This window comes from Prionailurus bengalensis, chromosome B1 (genome assembly GCF_016509475.1).
Source record: "Prionailurus bengalensis isolate Pbe53 chromosome B1, Fcat_Pben_1.1_paternal_pri, whole genome shotgun sequence".
NCBI lineage: Eukaryota > Metazoa > Chordata > Mammalia > Carnivora > Felidae > Prionailurus > Prionailurus bengalensis.
In genome coordinates, this window is record NC_057344.1 from 152888267 (window position 1) to 152909453 (window position 21187).

The 21187-nt window shown below is 34.6% G+C and overlaps 1 protein-coding gene across 5 annotated transcripts in view; it reads left to right on the top strand.

Moving 5' to 3' along the window:
* Positions 1-21187, top strand: part of EPHA5 (EPH receptor A5) — a 349973-nt gene that overhangs the window by 61192 nt on the left and 267594 nt on the right. For all 5 annotated transcript variants that reach the window (XM_043572581.1, XM_043572582.1, XM_043572578.1 and 2 more), the window contains exon 3: positions 13393-14056. In XM_043572581.1, coding sequence (XP_043428516.1) covers positions 13393-14056 — 664 coding nt within the window. The remainder of the gene's footprint in view (positions 1-13392; positions 14057-21187) is intronic.

Genomic DNA, 21187 nt, shown 5'->3' on the forward strand with positions numbered 1-21187 from the left:
TTAGGTACTATGAAAAATATGTCACAGTGGAGTAGCCAGAATTTAAGACGTTATAATATGGCATCCTAGTGAGTAGGTACAACAAAGCAATTGTCAGTCAACACCATAACTTAGAATTTCCCAAAATATTTGCTGTGGAGTGTTCAGCAGAATGCTCATATGTGTTACAAATAAATGAGTTCTTTGGCAATGAGTGTGGAAAATTATATAATATATATACTTAATGGGATAATTTACTCTCTAGCTTTACTATACAGATGTGTATACTATGCAGATTATACATATGTAGAGAGCTCTCAAAGCTTTTGATTTTAATATCTTAGAAAAGGATACACTAGGAAGAATTCCATAGTTGCCTTGCTAAAAACATTTGTTTACAATATAAAAGATTGCAAAGATGTATGTACCCCTATGTTTACTGCAACATTGTTTACAATAGCCAGGATATGGAACCAGCCCAAATGTCCATCCTTAGATGAATAAAGAATATGTGGTTTATATATGTATACAATGGAATATTACTCGGAATGAAATCTGCCATTTCCAACAACATGGATGGATTTAAAGAGTAAAAAGCTAAGTGAAATAAGGCAATCAGAGAAAGACAAAACAAATGAACATGGGAAGAAATACAAACAAAAAATAGACTTACTTATAGAGAACAAACTGGTAGTTGCTAGAGGAGAGGTGGGTGGGGGGATGAGTGAAATAGGTGATGGGGATTAAGAGTATACTCATTGTAGAGCACCTGGGTGTCTCGGTTAAGAGTCAGCTTCAGCTCAGGTCATGATCTCAGGGTTTGTGAGTTTGAGTCCTGTGTCGGGCTCTGTGCTGACAGCTCAGAGACAGGAGCCTGCTTCAGATATTGTGTCTTCCTCTCTCTCTGCTCCTCCCCTGCTCTCTCTCTCTCTCTCTCTTTCCCAAAAAATAAATGAACTTTCTTTCTTTCTTTCTCTTTCTTTCTTTCTTTCTTTCTTTCTTTCTTTCTTTCTTTCTTTCTGTTTGTTTTTGAGAGAGACAGAGATAGAGTGTGAGTGGGGGGAGACAGACAGAGAGGGAGACACAGAATCCAAAGCAGGCTCCAGGCTCTGAGCTGTCAGCACAGAGCCTGATGTGGGGCTCAAACTCATGACCTAGGAGATCATGACCTGAGCTAAAGTCAGACACCCAAATGAGTGAGCCACCCAGTCACCCCTTAAAATAAATAAACTTAAAAAAAAAGAGTATACTCATTGTAATGAGCACTGAGTAATGTATAGAATTGTTGAATCAATATTTTGTGCACCTGAAACTAATAAAACAGTGTATATCAATTATACTGGAATTAAAAATAAACAAATAAAAATTAAGAACATTTACTTCCCACAAAATATTTAGTGGGATTTTAGTTGCATGGAAAGTACTTTGAGTGACAGTATTTAATAACTACTTTAGCTTTATTTCAGAGTTAAAAAGAAACAAAAATAAAGTACAGAGTAGAATTTGGGGAATAAAAAAAATATGGCTGTGCCTTGGAAAGTACCAGAAGAGTGACTTTCTTTTACTCCATTTATTAGTTTGCATCGGAATGACTATTTTCACACAAACTCTGTCTTCCTCTGGGAGACATCATGATGTAGTGAATTAAAACATGAGCTTTGAAGTCAGATATATCTGAATTCCAAACATTATTGATATTGTTCACTAATCATGTGACATTTTATCCTACACTTTCATCCCTATATCTCTCAATTCTCTCCTCTCTCTCTCTCTCATGTGTATATGTGTGTTTTATTTATGTTTGAGAGTACAGTTAAAATTTTAGTGTTTCAAAAAATTTTCGTTTTCCCCATATCATGTATTTGCGAACTTCACATAAAGGAATTAATGTTAACTCTTGTACAATGTTATATAGTATAAATATAACACATTTTATTCATTCTTATTAATGGCATGTACATTGTTTCTTGTTTGGCCAATGTTTGGCCCCAATGTTTGGCCAACAATGTGGGAGGTAACATCTTAACATATGTATTTCCAGTCACATATGAAAATGCTAGTGAAAAAAATAATAATTTGCCACGTACTGCCAGATAGCTCCCTGAATTTGGCTACTAATGCATACTCCCAGCAGCTACATAGAAGATTCCTTGTTCCTTATAACCTTTCTAAAACTTCATTCTATACCTGCCTACTTTTCTCCTAATAAACACACATTTAATTGTATATAGATTTATTCTTTATTAAGTATAACCAACTGAAATTTGAATGGAGAAATATTATTAAAGAGCTTGAGATGCCCAGGAGCTTACTGAGCCATCTTCATTAGGAACTGTTAGTTATACACCGGGTGAACTATCAGTTCACCAGAATAAAAGAATATAAGAGAGAATTACTTCTTGTAATTATGAATATATTTTTTATCATATCAAGTGTCTTGTTTGCTCATCTACAAGTAGATAGGGAAGTGTCAAATAACATCTAGGTTTCATTAGACTAAAAAAGCCTGTATCTGTATAATAACTAGATTTTCCTGTTATGTTTCCAATTACTAGAATATACCGGTGAAGGGTATTGCATTGATAAGCAGATAAAAGGGCAGTAATAACTTATTTTAATTTCAAGATTAAAATCACAGTACAAAATTAATTTCAATATTCCCATTTATGGTTACTAATCTAAGAAAGAGACAATTTCTTGAGAGAGAAGAAATAATATATGAAACAAAGAGAAAGAAACAATATATGAAGAGAAGAAGAAAAGAAGAACATGTGGGCAGAAGACCCAAGTAGGTAGAACAAATGTAAGATTTATCTTCTCTACTGTTGCAGTTCCACTAATGCTGTAAAGATTTCATATTTGCCTAGAATTATTAGAAAAATCATTTTTCAGAGTTATTTCCAAATTACAGAGTTAATAAAATTCAATAAAAATATTTAGATTGAGGGGCGCCTGGGTGGCGCAGTCGGTTAAGTGTCCGACTTCAGCCAGGTCACGATCTCGCGGTCCGGGAGTTCGAGCCCCGCGTCGGGCTCTGGGCTGATGGCTCAGAGCCTGGAGCCTGTTTCCGGTTCTGTGTCTCCCTCTCTCTCTGCCCCTCCCCCGTTCATGCTCTGTCTCTCTCTGTCCCAAAAATAAATAAACGTTGAAAAAAAAAATTAAAAAAAAAATATTTAGATTGAATTGATAGGTAAAATAGTTTCTGTAAAGATTAGTCATCCCTGTCTTCAGATAGTGTTCCTTGTTATAAATTTCCAGTCTATAATATAGTTCAAAATTAAATTTGCATTAAACTAATGATCAAAAACATGTAAACATGGACACTGACATTTTGAAATTGTCATTTTAGAACTATCACTAAACATTTTGAATGTCCATGTTAAGTTTTTGGTAAGAAATGTGTACTTTTTGGGCTCCTGAGTGGCTCAGTTGGTTAAGCATTCGACTCTTGACTGTTGATTTTGGCTCAGGTCATGGTCTCACAGTTCATGAGATTGAGCCCCATGACTAGGTACATGCCAAGAGCTTGGAGCCTGCTTGGGTTTCTCTCTCTCCCCCCTTCTCTGTCCTTCCCTCTCTTTTTCTGCCTCTCTCTCTCTCTTTCTCAAAATAAATAAAATTAAAAAAAAAAAAGAAATGTGTGCTTGTATTCAAAGAGCTATATTTTGTTAAATCAATTTATTGGCCAGACAAGGCTCAACAAATGCAGGAGGAGGGATTTGTAATGGACTCATATTTTGAAATATGACTGTTCCTACTTTTATTTCCATATCAAAGAAAGAAGCACGGGGATTCTGAACAGTAAAACTACTCCCTATGGAAGTTCAAGCTCTAGACTGGACAACAAGCTAAACATAGACCGCCTCCATTTCTACAGAATTTCTTTAATACAGTTTTGGCCAGAGAATTCAGTGGACTTTAGTCCATATTATGGCATTATAATCTTTCAAATTTGAAGAAGCTTAAATTGTGGCTGTTTCCCAACAACAAAAAAATGGGATGGAAATTTGTGTTGAATAGCCACTGATTACAAGAATATGATTAATGTGAAAAATTGAAATTGATTTATGAGCGTTGTTGTCAAGGCCTACACCATAAGTGCAATATTATCTACTGAGAAATGAGACCAGGATAAATGAGACCAGACTAGAGAATACGGACAACATTATATGTTCTGATATATTTTATAGGCTGGATAAATAATCCAGAGTCACAGATAGTTTACTGAAACCTTTATTTTTCTTGCCAGAATAGCAAGGATATAATTGTATCTATTTTGCCTGAAACATTAAGTGCACCAAAGGTTAATATACTTTATTTTCATTAAATTGAATCCCAAGTAAAATAGTTTCTTTTTTTTTTCTCATTTACTGAAACTTTCATGTTGCTTGGAAAAGAAAGCTTCTCCACAGAATTTTTAGCTGCTATGAGAGGACAATATTTATATTAAAGAGATTAGTAATGACACTCTGAAATTTTAAGTATTATTGAGACCATATACATTTTTTTTATTTTTAAAAATAATTTTTTTAACGTTTATTAATTTTTGAGACAGAGAGAGACAGAGCATGAACAGGGGAGGGACAGAGAGAGAGGGAGACACAGAATCTGAAACAGGCTCCAGGCTCTGAGCTGTCAGCACAGAGCCCGACACGGGGCTCGGACTCACAGACCGTGAGATCATGACCTGAGCCGAAGTCAGCCACCCAGGCGCCCGGAGACCATATACATTTAAATAACACCAGGAAGACCATTTCTAACATCTCACAGAGACTGTCATGAAGGAATTCTTTAGTGTGTGTGTGTGTGTGTGTGTGTGTGCATGTATTTATGTACACATGTGTGTGTCCACTGTGAAATCCTGAAACAGGAGAAACATATGACTTCTTAGATCTTAAAATATTCATAGTTAAGTATATATTCTTGCTTAAGTAAGTATGTAATTGAGATCATGGGCATTTCTTCAGAAAGGATAGAACTTTCATTGTAACATAAACATTTTTGTTATATCACATGAAAGACTATTAATATTCCCACGGTGTTACATGTTACCAAATGTTGGACTGACCATCTTTTGGTATAACATGATAGAAAATAGATAGTGGTAAGCCACTGTAGCTTAAGCATGATGTTCATTTACAGTGTAACTGAAATGGACCTAAACTAGATCACAGGGTTATAAATCTATTTGTTTTTATTTGCTTCTTTTAAAATTATAGCTCATGGCACAAAATCACTGACAAACTAGATAACAGGCACCATATTTAATGGGACTGCTTTTTAATGAAACACTAATGAGATCATTTAAGATTTTAATTCAGTTTATTAGTTTGTTAATTTCAGGCATACTTACCCACTTAGCTACCTTTTAAATTATCATTGACCATTGACCATACATTTTCCTAAGTGAATTTTTGAAGGAAAAAAGCCAGATTTTAAAACTTGAAGTATTTACGACATTTTTTTTTATTATTTTATATGAAACTATTTAGTATATGTCTTTTTAAATGAGGAATAACAATTCATTTATAAGCAATCATGATATATACATTTTGCTCTTAGATTATGTTCATCACAGTATTTACTAGGAAGTACTAATTTTTGCTAAAATCATGACCTTTTCTGTGAATATTTTGTCTAATATGGTCCTTTTGATTTTTCCCTCTCCAATTCATTTCTTCTGCACTTGGATACTTTTTTTTTAACAAATGAAGAATTCATTTTTTTCTTTCTTTTCATTTATTCTTTCCTTTTTTAAAAAGTTACTGACTGCAGCATTAAAGAAAAAAAAACTATGAATTATTTTTCTAGGGGAAAAAATGTACTCTTTGCCATTCATGTTTAGTGCTGTGTACAGATTCTCAATTGTCTATGGATTTCCCTATGAAAATATTCATATAAACTTGAAATTTTTTTTTTTTCATTTTTTTTAAATTTATTTTTGGGACAGAGAGAGACAGAGCATGAACGGGGGAGGGGCAGAGAGAGAGGGAGACACAGAATCGGAAACAGGCTCCAGGCTCTGAGCCATCAGCCCAGAGCCCGACGCGGGGCTCGAACTCCCGGACCGCGAGATCGTGACCTGGCTGAAGTCGGACACTTAACCGACTGCGCCACACAGGCGCCCCAAACTTGAAATTTTAATTTCTGTTTTTTTCAAGTGTTTTAATTTGTTTCATGAATTGAGTTTGAGCCCATAAATATTTGTACTATTCCATGGGCAATAAAGTAATTGACTTCACCTTTATTCCTACACAGAAAATTAACTGAGCCATTTCCAACAGTATTTCTATATCATACTCGTGAATTTTAAAGATGTTTTAAGTACATCAAATGCCTATCTGTTGCAATCTTTTTCCACTAAGATATTATTGAGGAAATGGAATAAGATTGTTGATTGAAATTATTTTTGTAGAAAGTCTATATATTTTGTCATATTTATTTACTACAGAACCATAGCTATTAGATAAATTGAAGTTTGGAAATAGCAACTCTATGCTATGTATTTATTCCTTTTAAATAATTTTGTCCTGATGATTGTGCATAAAAACCAAGATGCTTCTGTTATTCAAAGGACTGTGCATGGTCTTGATCCAAAATTGAGGAAATTGATCAAGGAAGGATGTGTGTTGTAATTTTACAACAACAGCCCACAATCTTATCTTTTGAAAACAAAATTACCTAGTTTATTAGTTTATGACAAGTTTTCTCTTTTGTTGGCTAAAATGATCACAAGTGCCACCAAAATTTATGCATTATAACTTTATCCCTTCAATAGGAGAAAACAATGTTAGACATATTAATGTGGCACTGCTTAGTATGACAATCACTCTAAGGCTCCGTTTACTTATCTACAAAATGATGTAGTTGTGTTCCTTACGATTATGTCATGCATGTGGTGTGTAATGAGAATATTAATTTTCTCAATTGTCAGTTGACTCACTGTAGCTGTAAGCTTTTCTTCCTGTACTATATTAGTTGAGAGGTTTTAACATCTACAAGGATTACATCTGAATTACAACAAAATGTTTTTCAAAGCATTATGACACAAGATGAAGTTTGATCTCCTATTTGACTCTGTGTTTAAGCATGGGGCAGCCATTGAACAGGCAGGCCCACTAGGACCTCCTATTTATGCCCAACATGCACCAGTCATAATAATACAGTATTTCTTCCTAATGAGGAATGGTTTGTAGTTGATAGTAACACATCAAAAGTTAGTAATAACTATCAGATTAAAAAAAAAGTTTGTCCCAACAATAATAGGATTCCTCACTTTTTGTGCCATTAATTTTGTTCCTAAGTCACTTAATTCTTTGAGGATTTTCTGGCTTAGTTTTTCTCAGAGGAAATGTCCTGGATTGAATGTCTTAGGTTATGGCTGACTTTTGCAGGCACACCAGATGAGTGAGATCAATTATACATCCAACAGAGAGGAAAAAGATAATGATTTTATGTGAGCATAGTAAGTCTTATAAAATGTTATGGGGAAGAATATTAGTAATTGTTAATTATGCACCTGGGTAAAACAAAACAAAAAAAAACAATTCATTTAGGTCTTTACTTGAATGTATTTTACCTAATTTTAATCAGTATAGTAGACCAAAATAATAGAAAAAAATAACATTAAATAATGAACATCGTTAGTGTGTTTGAAGTTTATGATTATTTTCTATTGTATTTCCTCTGATTTTTGCGTAGCAGGAAGCTTCCAGAAATTCTATACTTTAAGTAAACATATTATGAGGTAACAATTGGAATGTGTTGCTCACTAGTTATAATAGGTTAAGTGCTTTACCTCCAAATTTGGGCACATTGTCAAACTATTTCCCAGGCACTTTCTAAGATTATGGAAAGGTACTGCTCTTTTAAAAACAACAGCTAATTAGTAATTTTAGATGAGATTCCTTTCAGTGAAGTTAGCAAACATACAACACTCAGATACACACACACACACACACACACACACACACACACACACGCTGCAAATCATAGCAGATGACATCTAAATGTATTTTAAATATAATGGGAAGCCTGGAATTAATTTCTTTTTGGAGCATTTCAAAAGGCATCATGCTTAGGGCGCCTGGGTAGCTCAGTCGGTTGAGCATCCAACTTCAGCTCAGGTCATGATCTCACGGTTCGTGAGTTCGAGCCCCGGGTTGGGCTCTGTGCTGACAGCTCAGAGCCTGGAGCCTGCTTCAGATTCTGTGCCTCCCTCTCTCTCTGCCTCATCCCACTCATGCTCTGTCTCTCTCTGTCTTAAAAATAAATAAATAAATAAACAAACAAAAAAAAACAAAAGGCATCATATAAAATATTGTGATATTAAAGGATAATAGGCAATTATTCCTATATTCAAAGAAACATGTAGTAAACAAGATATTGCTACAAAGTTATACTTTGGGTATTCAGAGTAAAACTAGAAGTAATTGATTCTTAACTGTATTTTTATACTACTCTGCCAAAGAGGATCACTAAGAGAGTCCTAATATTGTTTGACTGAAATATGAAATAAAGTATAGTGCCACTAACTGATATGCTATATTCTGGATTTTTAATTTAATTTGTATATATGTATAGAATAGTGAAGAAAGTGAGTGAAAGTGAAAACAATATTTTAAAACATATTATGGTAAAAAATAAGATATCTAAACTGATCTATATGTTAAAATTTTAAAATGTGATGCTAATGAAAAATAGTTCTACAGGTTGATATACAAAACTGAACTCAAAGTAATTGTATGAATTATTAAAATAAAGAAAATGCCTTAAATGCTTAGAGCTTTATATTGAAGACTAATTTTCAAAAAAACATGAATTTATAAGCTGTCTTTCTTTTTTAAATTTATAAAATTCAGACAGTTTACGCAGAACAAATTGTATCATTATTCAAACAAACACAGAAGACAAATCATGCGACCATTTATTTACCATGTTTGAATTATTTCATATTTTGAATTAGCAGATCTCTGGGCTAAGGAATGTATACATGTTTGATATTCATTCATATGAAATATTTATCAGGTGTGCTAATCTGTGCCCTGTGGTATCAGACTCTGAGATATAGTAGAGAACAAGGCAACTAAATCTCTACTCTCATATTTGTGTTTCAGAGTATTAAAAATATATGTGTGTGTGTATACTGAGGGAGAAAGGAAGGAAGAAAAAGAAAGAAAATAAAGAAACAAAGAAAGAAAAGAAAAGAGAAAAGAAAAGAAAAGAAAAGAAAGAAAAGGAAAGAAAAAAAGGAAAGGAAAAGAAAGAAAGAGAAATTGAAAAGAGTAAAAGAAAAGAAGAAAAGAAAAGTTTATAGTTATATGATGCTGAAAAAAATGTGAATTTCATTTTTACCTACTGGGGTAGCAGTTGATGATAGTGAATCAAGGAATCCCACACACAAATATTCACACCAAGGACAGAAATGTGCCAAGAAGAAGACAGATGTAGACACAGGTAGAGGGGATGGTCAGATGGACAGGGTTGTCATCTGTGAGTTTGAGAAAATCTTTTCTTTTGTCTAGTTTTCAATTTTCTCATTTCTAAAATGAACAGTAGGTCCAGATATCTTAAGATCCCTTCTAATATTTTATATTAAACATTAAATGACTGGGATAGAGAGTTTCAATTCTCTCTATAGTTTGTGTAACCAGTGCCAGTGGTGGGGTCTCGGTTTATGTATCTACGTAAGGTAAGAGCAGAGATTATAACTGGGGCTTCAGACTGATAATATTTCCTCCGTACAAAACCAATCACATATTTCTATTTAGGTCTCTTTACTTCCTTCTGTGGAAGAAAGATACATAGAAACACAATGTTGAAAACAGAACTGGGCAATAAGCACCCCATGATAACTTGCAAGGTCCAAATCGAGACTGTTCACATGATGATTCCTACTGTGTATTTGAAGATGGAATATAAGGGAAGGTGCCAGCTGGGTTGTGTGTCCTGAGACAGTACTTTTAAGTTCTGAAGGAAAGAGATGTGAAGTATAGGCTAGAGGATAGTAAATGGGAGCCTCGCTGACAAGGTAAGAGACCATCAGAGCTTGGGGCAAGAAACCTACTAGCCCAATGAGAAAGGTGGTCAAGGAAAAAGTAGTTCTTGGGTCTCCTGGGTGGCTCAGTCAGTTGAGCGTCCGACTTTGGCTCAGGTCATGATCTCACAGCTCCTGAGTTTGAGCACAGTGTCAGGCTCTGTGCTGACAGCTCAGAACCTGGAGCCTGCTTCAGATTCTGTGCCTTTCTCTCTGCCTCAACCCACTCGCCTTCTGTCTCTGTCTCTCTCAAAAATAAATAAACGTTTAAAAATTTTTTTTTAAAATGTAGTTCTTAATGCTTTGGGTAGGAAAAGTCGGTAACTCCAACTTTTGTATGTTTATTTTGATACACATATGAATATTAAAAGAAGTCTTTTTGTTCGCCACTGCTCTGATGACTATGGCTGGCTTGTGATGCCAGGTCAGGCATAGGATTGGAATGCAACTGACTTAGAGATTTTAGTGCCCAGCAGGAAAAGGAGCAAGCCCAAACATCTGGGAAAGAAATCAAGTCAGCCTAAGCTGACTGTGTAAAACCAGTTATTTAATCTTAAAACAAAGAAATGTGAGTAAGGAGGAAACAAATGTAGAGAAAAATATGGGATCGGAGGATGGCTCTTGAGGAGTGGCCAGACCTGAAGAAAGGACTACAGCCACCATATTGCAGTGATCGTGTTTCCAAAATGTCCAGGCACATTGCTTGTAGTAATCAAGGAGCAACAAATACTTTTATTAAACCATGGGATCATAACGATTCAACAAAACTGAACCCAAAATACCATGTTTTCTGTCCGTGGCCTTCATTAAACCACTACAGTTTCCTTGACATGACATTTGCCAAAGTGTCTAGGAATAGACCTGCCACATTCTTAATTTCTTGGTTTGTGTTACTTTCTTTTCACCCCTTTGTTTCTTCCTCATTGATATTATTTTTTGCTGAGGATAGCAAGAGGCCCACTTGGTATTAAAAAGGAAGAAAACTTGTAAGAATTCAAAGTTCTATTTCAACTACTCAAACCAAAATAAATGATTTTTTTGTCTGTTTCTTAGCATATTGCTGTACATAGGAGCAGATATTTATGGGAAAATGTATGTATTACCCAGTTGATTCTCTGAATGGCTTATGGCTATAATTATTTAAATTAAAGTCTTTCTGTTCCCTCATTAAAAATAGAAAATGTGAGCCTCCATTTATATTTTGGACACTTGAAAAGAAAAAATAAATAAAATCCCACCATGATAGATTATAACATCAAAGAAAATTATAGTTTTTCTCTTCTTAATTAAGAATATTCGGAGAAGTAGCTGCTTATGCACATACTTTGAAATTATCACCTGAAGCAGTAACTATTAAGCTGTCTTGTCGAGTGCTGCTTGGCTTGCATTTTTAATAATATTTGTGGTACCTTGGACTTTGTACAAAGACTGAATTGCTTAATTTATAATCCTGGAAGATGCTGTTTCTCTGATTGCTCTTACTTGTCCAATTCCTCCTACTTGCTAGCAGTGTTCTATTGGAATATATGATGCAGAAATAGTTTTTTTTTTTTTGTAAATGATTTAAGGTCAAAGATTTGAAATCTGTGTTTTGTATTGGAAGACTGTGATAAAATAATCTAAAACAGATAATATAGCATTTTGATTTTCTTTTTTTCAGAGAAAAAATTTGTTGATGCCATTTTCCATTTTACTAATTCAAAGAATATATATCTATTTAGTTTTGGTACAGTAAGTTGATCATTTGTATTATTTTTATTTGGTTAGTCGATGTGCTCTTTTGCATGAAATATTAATAATGGCATTCAATAACCATTTATAATAAAGAGATTTATAGCTGGATCACTTCAGGAAGCTAATGTAAATAGTTTAGTGACAGATTGCTGAAATAGAAAGCTGTTTTGGAAATCCGAGGCTAAGTAGAGTTTATGTACATTTTGAGAGAAGACAAAAGTGAGATTAAATGAAAGAACTAAGGCTTCACATAACACCATGATGTGAAAGTGGTTAAGATAAAATCTTGATGTCTTTCTCTTGTGAATTTAAGGAGCTCAGCAGTTTTTGCTCATTAGCACATTTTACTTATGCTTGTCTGATGGCAGCTAGAATTTTGAGAGGGACCATCTGAGGTACACGATTTATGTGCATCCCTTGTGACTCCACATTTTTCACATCTTTGTCAGTTGAGCAGAATCAAGAAATAATGCTCTATTTAAATTCATGTCTAAAGAGATGAAGTTTATGAAGTTTATTATCTATAATATTTAAAGTCTGAAATCAAACTCTGGATTTATTGAAAGTCAGTATGATTTCAATGCTCTTTGTGTTTCAGGGTCATTTTTAAGGATATATATATATATATATATATATATATATATATATACATACATACACACAGTTTTGTACACAGATTCTGTACAAGTTTAAAAGACTTCCTTAAATTATAATAACATCCTTATGGAGAATAAAAACTTGGTTCTATATTGTTTAGAAAGTGATTATGGTACACTGAAAGTCTAAAAGCTGGAATTTTATTGGGAAAGAGGTAAGTTTAGATCTCTTTGACCTAATATTTTGGAAGCTATATAAATCATGCTTAATTTTTTCTATACCTTATATATATTCCAAACTCTTAATGTCATTATTCATAAAATAATGAGTTGGTAAAAAGAATTAATGCATTCCCAGGATATAATAAGAACTCAGTATTCAAAATGACAAGGCTCTTCATATATAATTTTTGTCTCTATTTTATATGTCTCTAGGCTTATATTTCATAGATAAATCTATGAATAAGTTTAGCTATCCAATTTGCAAAAGAATCCTAAACAGATTGGTTCAATGAAATAAGCATCTATTTTTAATTTTTAAAGTAATGAATTTTCTCTCACATTTTATTACATTGATGTGTTATTTGTAACATGCCAGAATTAAATAAATGTGGATTCACATGTTTCCTTATCCCTTCTTTTCCATATTTACTGCTTTTTTACTGTTGTCTTTTTTTAAATGTACTTCTTTTTTCTGTCACATTTTATCTACTTTCTTAGCTTTTATACTTCACTTTCTTCCAAATATACATCCTTTCACTGCTTGTTAACTGTACCCACATGCAGTTTTCTTCTTTTTCTCTGAAATACATGCTCTTTTTCCCCTGAAATATGTGTGTGTTAACTTTTGAGTTACAGTGACTAATGTGCTATTAATTTACTTAATCTAAAAGGTATCTTTAAAGTTCTCATTATAGAGCTTCCTCTTCTGATACCATAGAGGAAGGTGGCAGAAATTTCTAGATCTGAAATAGTTTCCTTTGACTATGTTTACTATCTATTTTCTAAATATTAAAAAAAAATTTCTTTCTATTTTACATTATATAGTGGGAAGAGATTGGCGAAGTTGATGAAAATTATGCCCCTATCCACACATACCAAGTATGCAAAGTTATGGAACAGAATCAGAATAACTGGCTTTTGACCAGTTGGATTTCCAATGAAGGTGCTTCCAGAATCTTTATAGAACTCAAGTTTACTCTGCGTGACTGCAACAGTCTTCCTGGAGGATTGGGAACCTGTAAGGAAACCTTTAACATGTATTACTTTGAGTCGGATGATGAGAATGGGAGAAACATCAAGGAAAACCAGTACATCAAAATTGATACCATTGCTGCCGATGAAAGCTTTACAGAGCTTGATCTTGGTGACCGCGTTATGAAACTGAATACAGAGGTCAGAGATGTAGGACCTCTAAGCAAGAAAGGATTTTATCTTGCCTTTCAAGATGTGGGTGCTTGCATTGCTCTGGTTTCTGTGCGTGTGTACTATAAAAAATGCCCTTCTGTGGTACGTCACTTGGCTGTGTTCCCTGACACAATCACTGGAGCTGACTCCTCGCAGTTGCTTGAAGTGTCAGGTTCCTGTGTCAACCATTCTGTGACAGACGAACCACCCAAAATGCACTGCAGCGCTGAAGGGGAGTGGCTGGTGCCCATCGGGAAATGCATGTGCAAGGCAGGATATGAGGAGAAAAATGGCACCTGTCAAGGTAAGAATTTGCCTGCAGATCTGCAGGAACTGTCTGCACCAGTTGGATCACGGATATGTATTTCCTCCAATGATTATGAGCAGATGACCTTTTACTTTGCTAATTTATGGAGATATTTCTCTTCAAGTTTGACTTCTCTCTTCTCAGAATTTTAAAATTTCTGGCAACGATCAAAGATTTAATGTAATATTTTACTGAATATACATAATACACACAGAGTGTCTTACTTGCAGTGTAGTATTTCATATTCATTTTACTTTCAGAAGTTTTATCTCGAGCAACTCAAACCAAAAGATTATTTCTTAGTGTGAGTATTGTCTGCTACAAAGTATTGTCTCTCCACGAAGAGAAAATAGTAACCTTACCTTGCTATGTAAAATTCAAATGCAAGTGTTAGATGTGACTTGTTTGGCATGCTTTTAACTGCCTTTAAAAAGTTCTTCAGAAATAAGTTCAGCCATATGAACCCCATACGAAAATGCTGGTCAGCGTGTTGTTCACATATAATTGTTATTACAAGTTCGCTTTTAAAAATTTGCAAGTCAGGGGTGCCTGGATGGCTCAGTCGGTTAAGTGTCCAGCTGAGGCTCAGGTCATGATCTCGCAGTCCATGGGCTCAAACCCATGTGGGGCTCTGCTGACAGCTCAGAGCCTGGAGCCTGCTTCAGATTCTATGTCTCCCTCGTTCTCTGCCCCTCTCCTGCTCGTGCTCTGTCTCTCTCTCAAAAATAAATAAACATTAAAAAAATTTTAAAAATTTACAAGTCAATATTGAATGCATAATAAGTAGTACCTGAGAAAATAACTTTGGAGATGGAGCCAACACAAAACGCTTATTTCAAATCAATTTATACTTGGGGAATTTTTTTTCTGTTTTATTTTCTTAATTGAAATGTGATCATGTATGCTGTCCCCTTCATTTGAAAATATCCTTCTTTTGCCCACAATGTGGTGAGTTAAACTTAGATGTTTGTCAATGGCTTTGGGGAACAGGGTTGTACTTTATGTCAAAGTGAAGAACAGTTTATGAGGAAGAAAACCATGCTGTGCACATGCTAAATAGGTAATGAGACTTATTAACTGAAGAGAAAACCAAATGCCGAGAAGTACCCTTATCCCGCCTGGTAGCTTCAAGTACATTTTTTTTTCAAAATCCACTATATAATGTGAATCAGACTTGCTCAAGTTTGTTCAGGCCTGACTGTAAATTGATTATAGATCCAGGGGATCAAAACTAGGGAAATTACCTGTAAATCATAGTGATTTTGATTAATTATTTCTCTCTAGAAACACACTGCAGCATTTAAAAAATTTTTTTTCAGGGCACCTGGGTGGTGCAGTTGATGAAAGCATCCGATTTTGACTCAGGTCATGATCCCACGGTTCATGAGCTTGCACCCTGCTCCGGGGTCTGCACTCTCTCTCCTGCTCTCTCTGCACCTTGTGGGATTCTCTCTCTCTCCCTCTCTCTCTCTCTCTCTCTCTCTTTCTGTCTCTCTTCCTCGCTCACTTGCACTCTCTCTCTCAAAAATAAATAAATGAAAACTTATTTTTCCTCATCAGCTCATATTCTGTATCCCTACAATATCATCTACAATTAAGTTTATGGTGTCTACAACTCTCTATACCTTTATATATGTACATACATATATGCGAAGTTTTATTAAATCACAATTATGTTTTGGAAATCATTTTTAACTTTCCAGGGAAGTTAATTATATTTTATTTGGGGTTATATGTGAAGGAAAGTTCTAACTAACATTATCTTAACTTTTCTTTTGAACAGCTCTCTGAGTGTAAGGTGAAGATATATGTAATTGTAGAATGAAAGCAGGAGATTAGGCATAATCTGTTGAATACATTTCATTATTTTGTTTAAAATATTTATAATATAAATCTTACATTTTTAAAATTTCATTTTCTAATATTACAAAGCAACACGCTATATTTGATTGTTTATGTCACTTTAGAGAATGGTATGTGGTCAGTTCAGTGCAGAACACAGTGACCTTTGTCTTCATCCAGATGGACCGAGGGTATAAAAGACCTCTGCCTTTTTAGAAGCTAATTATTTATTTCTCTGGGATTAAAACGTTCTCTGCATGCTTGTCATGAAAGTATCTTGGGAAGTAGTGTTCTGACAGAATGTTTCTCAATCCAGGCGTTCAATGCATATCTTTCTCTTCCCACACTCAGTTAGAAACCTAACTGAGAGACAGTGGGGTAAATCAGAGAGGCTAGCTACATTGTAGAAAACTTCACTAGGCTGGTCTGTCTAAACTCATTTATTATCTTACCCTGGTAATAGGAACAAAGGTTGTGGGGTCATGAAAATAGTATACTACCCAGCCCCAGAGGGTGTTCTACACAACATAGTCCGTTTGAATAGTGCCTCTTGGTGTTTTCCAAAATACAGATGACATGTGGCCACTCTATGAGGAGTTTCAAATGTTTACCCTATAAATAACCTACTTCATTGAATGAATAAATAAGTTTTGAATGCTTATTTTGGAGAATTAAGGTATCACAGATATTCCTGAGACATTTATATCTACACGTAATAAGAATATGCAAATGTAAATGTCCCTGTGTGTGGCATGTAAAATTCCATCATAACTTTAAATAATTTTGTGATCTTAATATGCTATCTTCAAACCATTAAATGTGGATCTTGATGTTTTTAAACTATTCTTGTTAGGGCAGAAATCTAGGGAGCATTCCTAACATCTCCTTCCTACTCGCTACCTGGGTCCTATTTATCACAAAATATTCATAGAAATCACCTCCAGGCTGTCTCTTAAAATCATCCACTTTTCTCTATTTCTTTTCCTCCAATCTATAAGTATGTCTTGTTGGAACTTTACTTTCAAATATAAGGAATGACTTTATTTAATAGTTTGATTTTTGAGCCATGTGAGTGTATCACCTCTACAAAAATGCAAATCTAGTGGTTTCGCACACCCATCCTTCGCTGTCCCCACTTAACCCCACCACAAACTTCAAATACTTCAATGGTTGCCTATTAAGGTAAAGTTTTTCCAGTAACTTAAGATCCTGCATGGTTTTGCCCCAGACACTTCTTAAACTATGCTTCCTCCTCTTCTCTCTGCACTAGTCACACTGGCTTCTTTTTTTCACCTTCTCAAGAGCAGTTTGCTGACTTATACTACTTGTTCTATGAATCTGTTCTCTTGCCCTGAAACATTCTTGTATCTACTTCACGCCTGATTAACTCATACTAATCCTTCAGGGGTGTCCTCCGACACCCCTCCCTCAGGGAAACTATCCCTGACTCTTCAAAGTTAGGCCTCTCTGTTATTTACTTCTATATCTTCCCTTCATTGAACCATTTAGAGTTATGATATTGCATCTTTTGTTAATTTATTATTTCATTAATGACTGTCTTTACTCCCACTAGATCACACACTCCTTGATGGCAGGAATGCTGAAGGTTATCTTAAGAAATAAGAAAGAAACCGTAAGTCGAGAGGTAGAGAAGTAAATTCAGGAGAAAATAGAATGGGCAAAGGTATAAAAGAAGATTGTGCTTTAAAATTATACTACTGCTCCTTTATCTGAGGAGGTTATGTTCCAGGACCCTCAGGGATGGCTGAAATTGCATATATACCAAACCCTATATATACTATGCTTTTTCCTATGATAAAGTCTAATGTTTAAATGAAGCACAGTAAGAGACTAACCACAACTAATAATAACATGTAACACTATAATAATATACTGTAATAAGTTATGTGAATGAGATGTCTCTCTTAAAATATCTTGTACTTTACTCACCCTTCTTGTGATGATGTGAGATGATAAAATGCCTACATGAGGAGATGAAGTGAGGGGAATGATGTAGGCACTGTGATCTATCATTAGGCTACTACTGAACTTCTGACAGTATGTCAGGAGAATCATCTGAGTCTGGACTGTGGTTGACTGCATGTAACTGAAAACACCGAAAACAAAAGAGTGGATAAAGGCAAACTACTATATTGGTTTCTTTTTTTTTAATGTTTATTTATTTATTTTGAGAGAGAGAGCATAAGCGGGGAGGGAAAGAAAGAGAGAGAGAGAGAGAGAGAGAGAGAGAGAGAGAATCCCAAGCAGTCTCCGCACTTAGTGCATAGCCCCTCATGGGGGTCGAACCCATGTCTGCAAGATCATGATCCAAGGTGAAATCAAGAGTTGGACGCTCAACCAACGGAGTCTCCAGGTACCCCGTATTGATTTCCTTTTTTTTTTAACTTTTGTATTTATTTGTAGAAAGTCTCTTCAGTCACAAAATTGACAAAGTGTCTCTTAAACCAGTCATTTCTTAGTCCTAAGATCATCAGGCCAAATGTTCAAGTTCTGTGTGTTAAACCATATAAGGTTGGCATATGACATATTAACTGTGATAGAGACCATCTTAGTGATTTAGACCTTAGAAATCACATCCTGAAATGTATTTATAATATACACTTATTATACACTTACATTTAATTACTGTTTCTTTGCTAATCAAAATATGTTGGGATTTAATTAAGGATATAACTATGTTAAGAAGCTGAAGCGTGAATAAATCTGTTGTAATGATCATCATATGTTAATATTTACTAAGCCTGTACTAGGATATGACCCGGTAGTTGCTCATGTGACCTGGTATAGAGATGCAGGGCATGATGGAGTTGACACAACTAGTTTTAGAGACTAAACAATCAGGACTCAGAATGCTAGGCAGCTCATTAACATATGATTTCAATCCAGAAGGCAACCAAGAAGTAATTCAGGAATCTCTGTCTCTTTAACAACTCATGCTGTATCATCTTCTTATCCCTTTATTTAATTTCCTTTAAGAGAAATTAACTACCTTTCCCATAATACCCTGCTTTTAATGAGGTAACAAAAACTCTTGTTTCTATTGTATTAATTTAAAATATAGAATCTATTTATTTTTCTAAGGCTTACTTCTATGCCCATATTTTCAATAATAAACTGTTTTAAGTATACAACTTTATTTCTTTGAAATGTTCTTTCAGAAACTAATAATGTATTAAATCCATTTATACAAGTATGTTTTCCTACTTGTTATTTATTATTATTTCTGATGAAATTCATGCTATTTTTGCCCCTTAAGAGTCATATGAAATTTTTTTGAGTACAAAATTATTAGCAAAAACCCATTTTGGAAGTTTCTGCTTTTTATTGAAGTGAATGTGTTTGACAGAAGTAATTGAGTTCACATGAATCAAATGTTGCCTGCTGAGTTCTCTTGTGATTATGTTGCTGACTTACTCAGATGCAAGGCAAGACCACTAATCTTCATCAGTTGCTAGTGGAATGAAGTAGTAATTTGAAATTACCCCTAGATAATTATAGTTTCACTTATATCAAATGGAGGAAAGAGATTTAGATTGTGGGTCACTGCCAAAACCAGTCAGAGTGAAGAAGGTATATAGTGCATGCTAAAACACAGGGTAAGCGAGGTTACATGCCAAGGGCTGTGGAGAAAAAGCACTTATTAATTGTCCAACTGGGAGATGATTGCATAGCAAGGAAAATGTAGTGCAAATACTGAGCTCAAGAAAAGGCCTTGATTCAGAAACAGTCCAGATACTGCAGGGAGTAGTATGTCGATCATTCATACTTCTGGTGCATATTTATGTTTGAAACAAAATTGACTGGAAATATAGAGTATTAGGTGCTTGTGTAATTATGCACTAGAGAGCCTAGTTATTTTTAATTAGGCACATTACCAAAGAACATCAAAGGGGTTGAACTTTTTGGTTCTATTTGGTATGCTCTTTTATACAACAAAAGGAAACTGATTTTAATTTCAAAATTTTAACAAAAGATGGTAATTGTGGAAGTACAGAATATCAGTGGTGCGTGTGTGTGTGTGTGTGTGTGTGCGTGTGCGTGTGTGTGTGTGTCCTGCTTCTGAGAACCATCACCAAGACAAGTAAGTGGTTAAATCATTTCATCCATTTGTAGGTATTATATATGAGAATAATGAAATTGTTTCTTTTTTCTTTTAATTCCTCCTTAATAGTTTTGGATTAGTTGTGTCACAGTTTTAGAGCATACTTTGCATTTATTTTTGTTTTTGTTTTTGTTTTTGTTTTTTTCTAAATCAGGGTTTCTCAACACTGGTACTATTGATATTTGGGGCCACTGGTTACTATTGATATTTTTTGTTGAGTGACGGGGTAGTCCTAGTCATTGTAGGATATTTCCAGAATCACTGGCCTCTAATCCACTAGATGTAGTAGGACACCCCTCCCCACTTTGATAATCAAAAAAATGCCTCCATAGAGTGCTTAATGATCCCTGGAGGCATAATTCTAACCAGGTCAGAACCACTAATTGTCTATGTAAGTAGATGTGCTGCTAAAAACTAAATATGTCTATAGACTGGTTGTCTTTACAAAAGTGAATCTTTTTCTTAAAATTCTGCAGAATGAAGGATGTGTACATTTGGAAATATGACTGATTTAACTTGGATATCATAGGGAACATGCTGCTTGTGAGAGGCAGCATACTCTAGTGGTTTGAACATGTGGATTCTGGCCAGAATGCCTGTATTCCAATCCTGTCTCTGCCATTTATCAGCACTGTATCCCTGTGTACATCATCGAATCTTTCCACTCCTTGTTTCCTCCATCTCTAAGTCATAGCAATACTATGAGACATTACATGGAAATTACTTACTTCCTAGCACACTGTACTTATTCAGCGAACATTAGCTACTTCTTATAGCTCTCATTAAAAATAAAATGTATTTACAGGAGTATATATTTGTCAATTGCCAAATACAACGTAGTTTCAGGTTAGAAAATTCTCGAGTTTTATCAACCTAGAAATTATATTCTTGAGCAGTATCATTTATTATCAAATGATAATCCTACATTTTTATTTATTGGATGATGAAAACTATGTAAATATATTAGAATCTCTTTTATAAAGAAGATTTGCTTCCTGATTACCTATTATGATTCATTCTTTATTATTATACTTAGCACTGTATTCCATGTATACAATTCCTGTATCCTAGGAATGCAGACACATAGGTATACAAACATACATATAGATTGACATCTACAGTTGCAGTTTATGAGAGTTGCTAATGGCAGTGTGAGTGTGTAA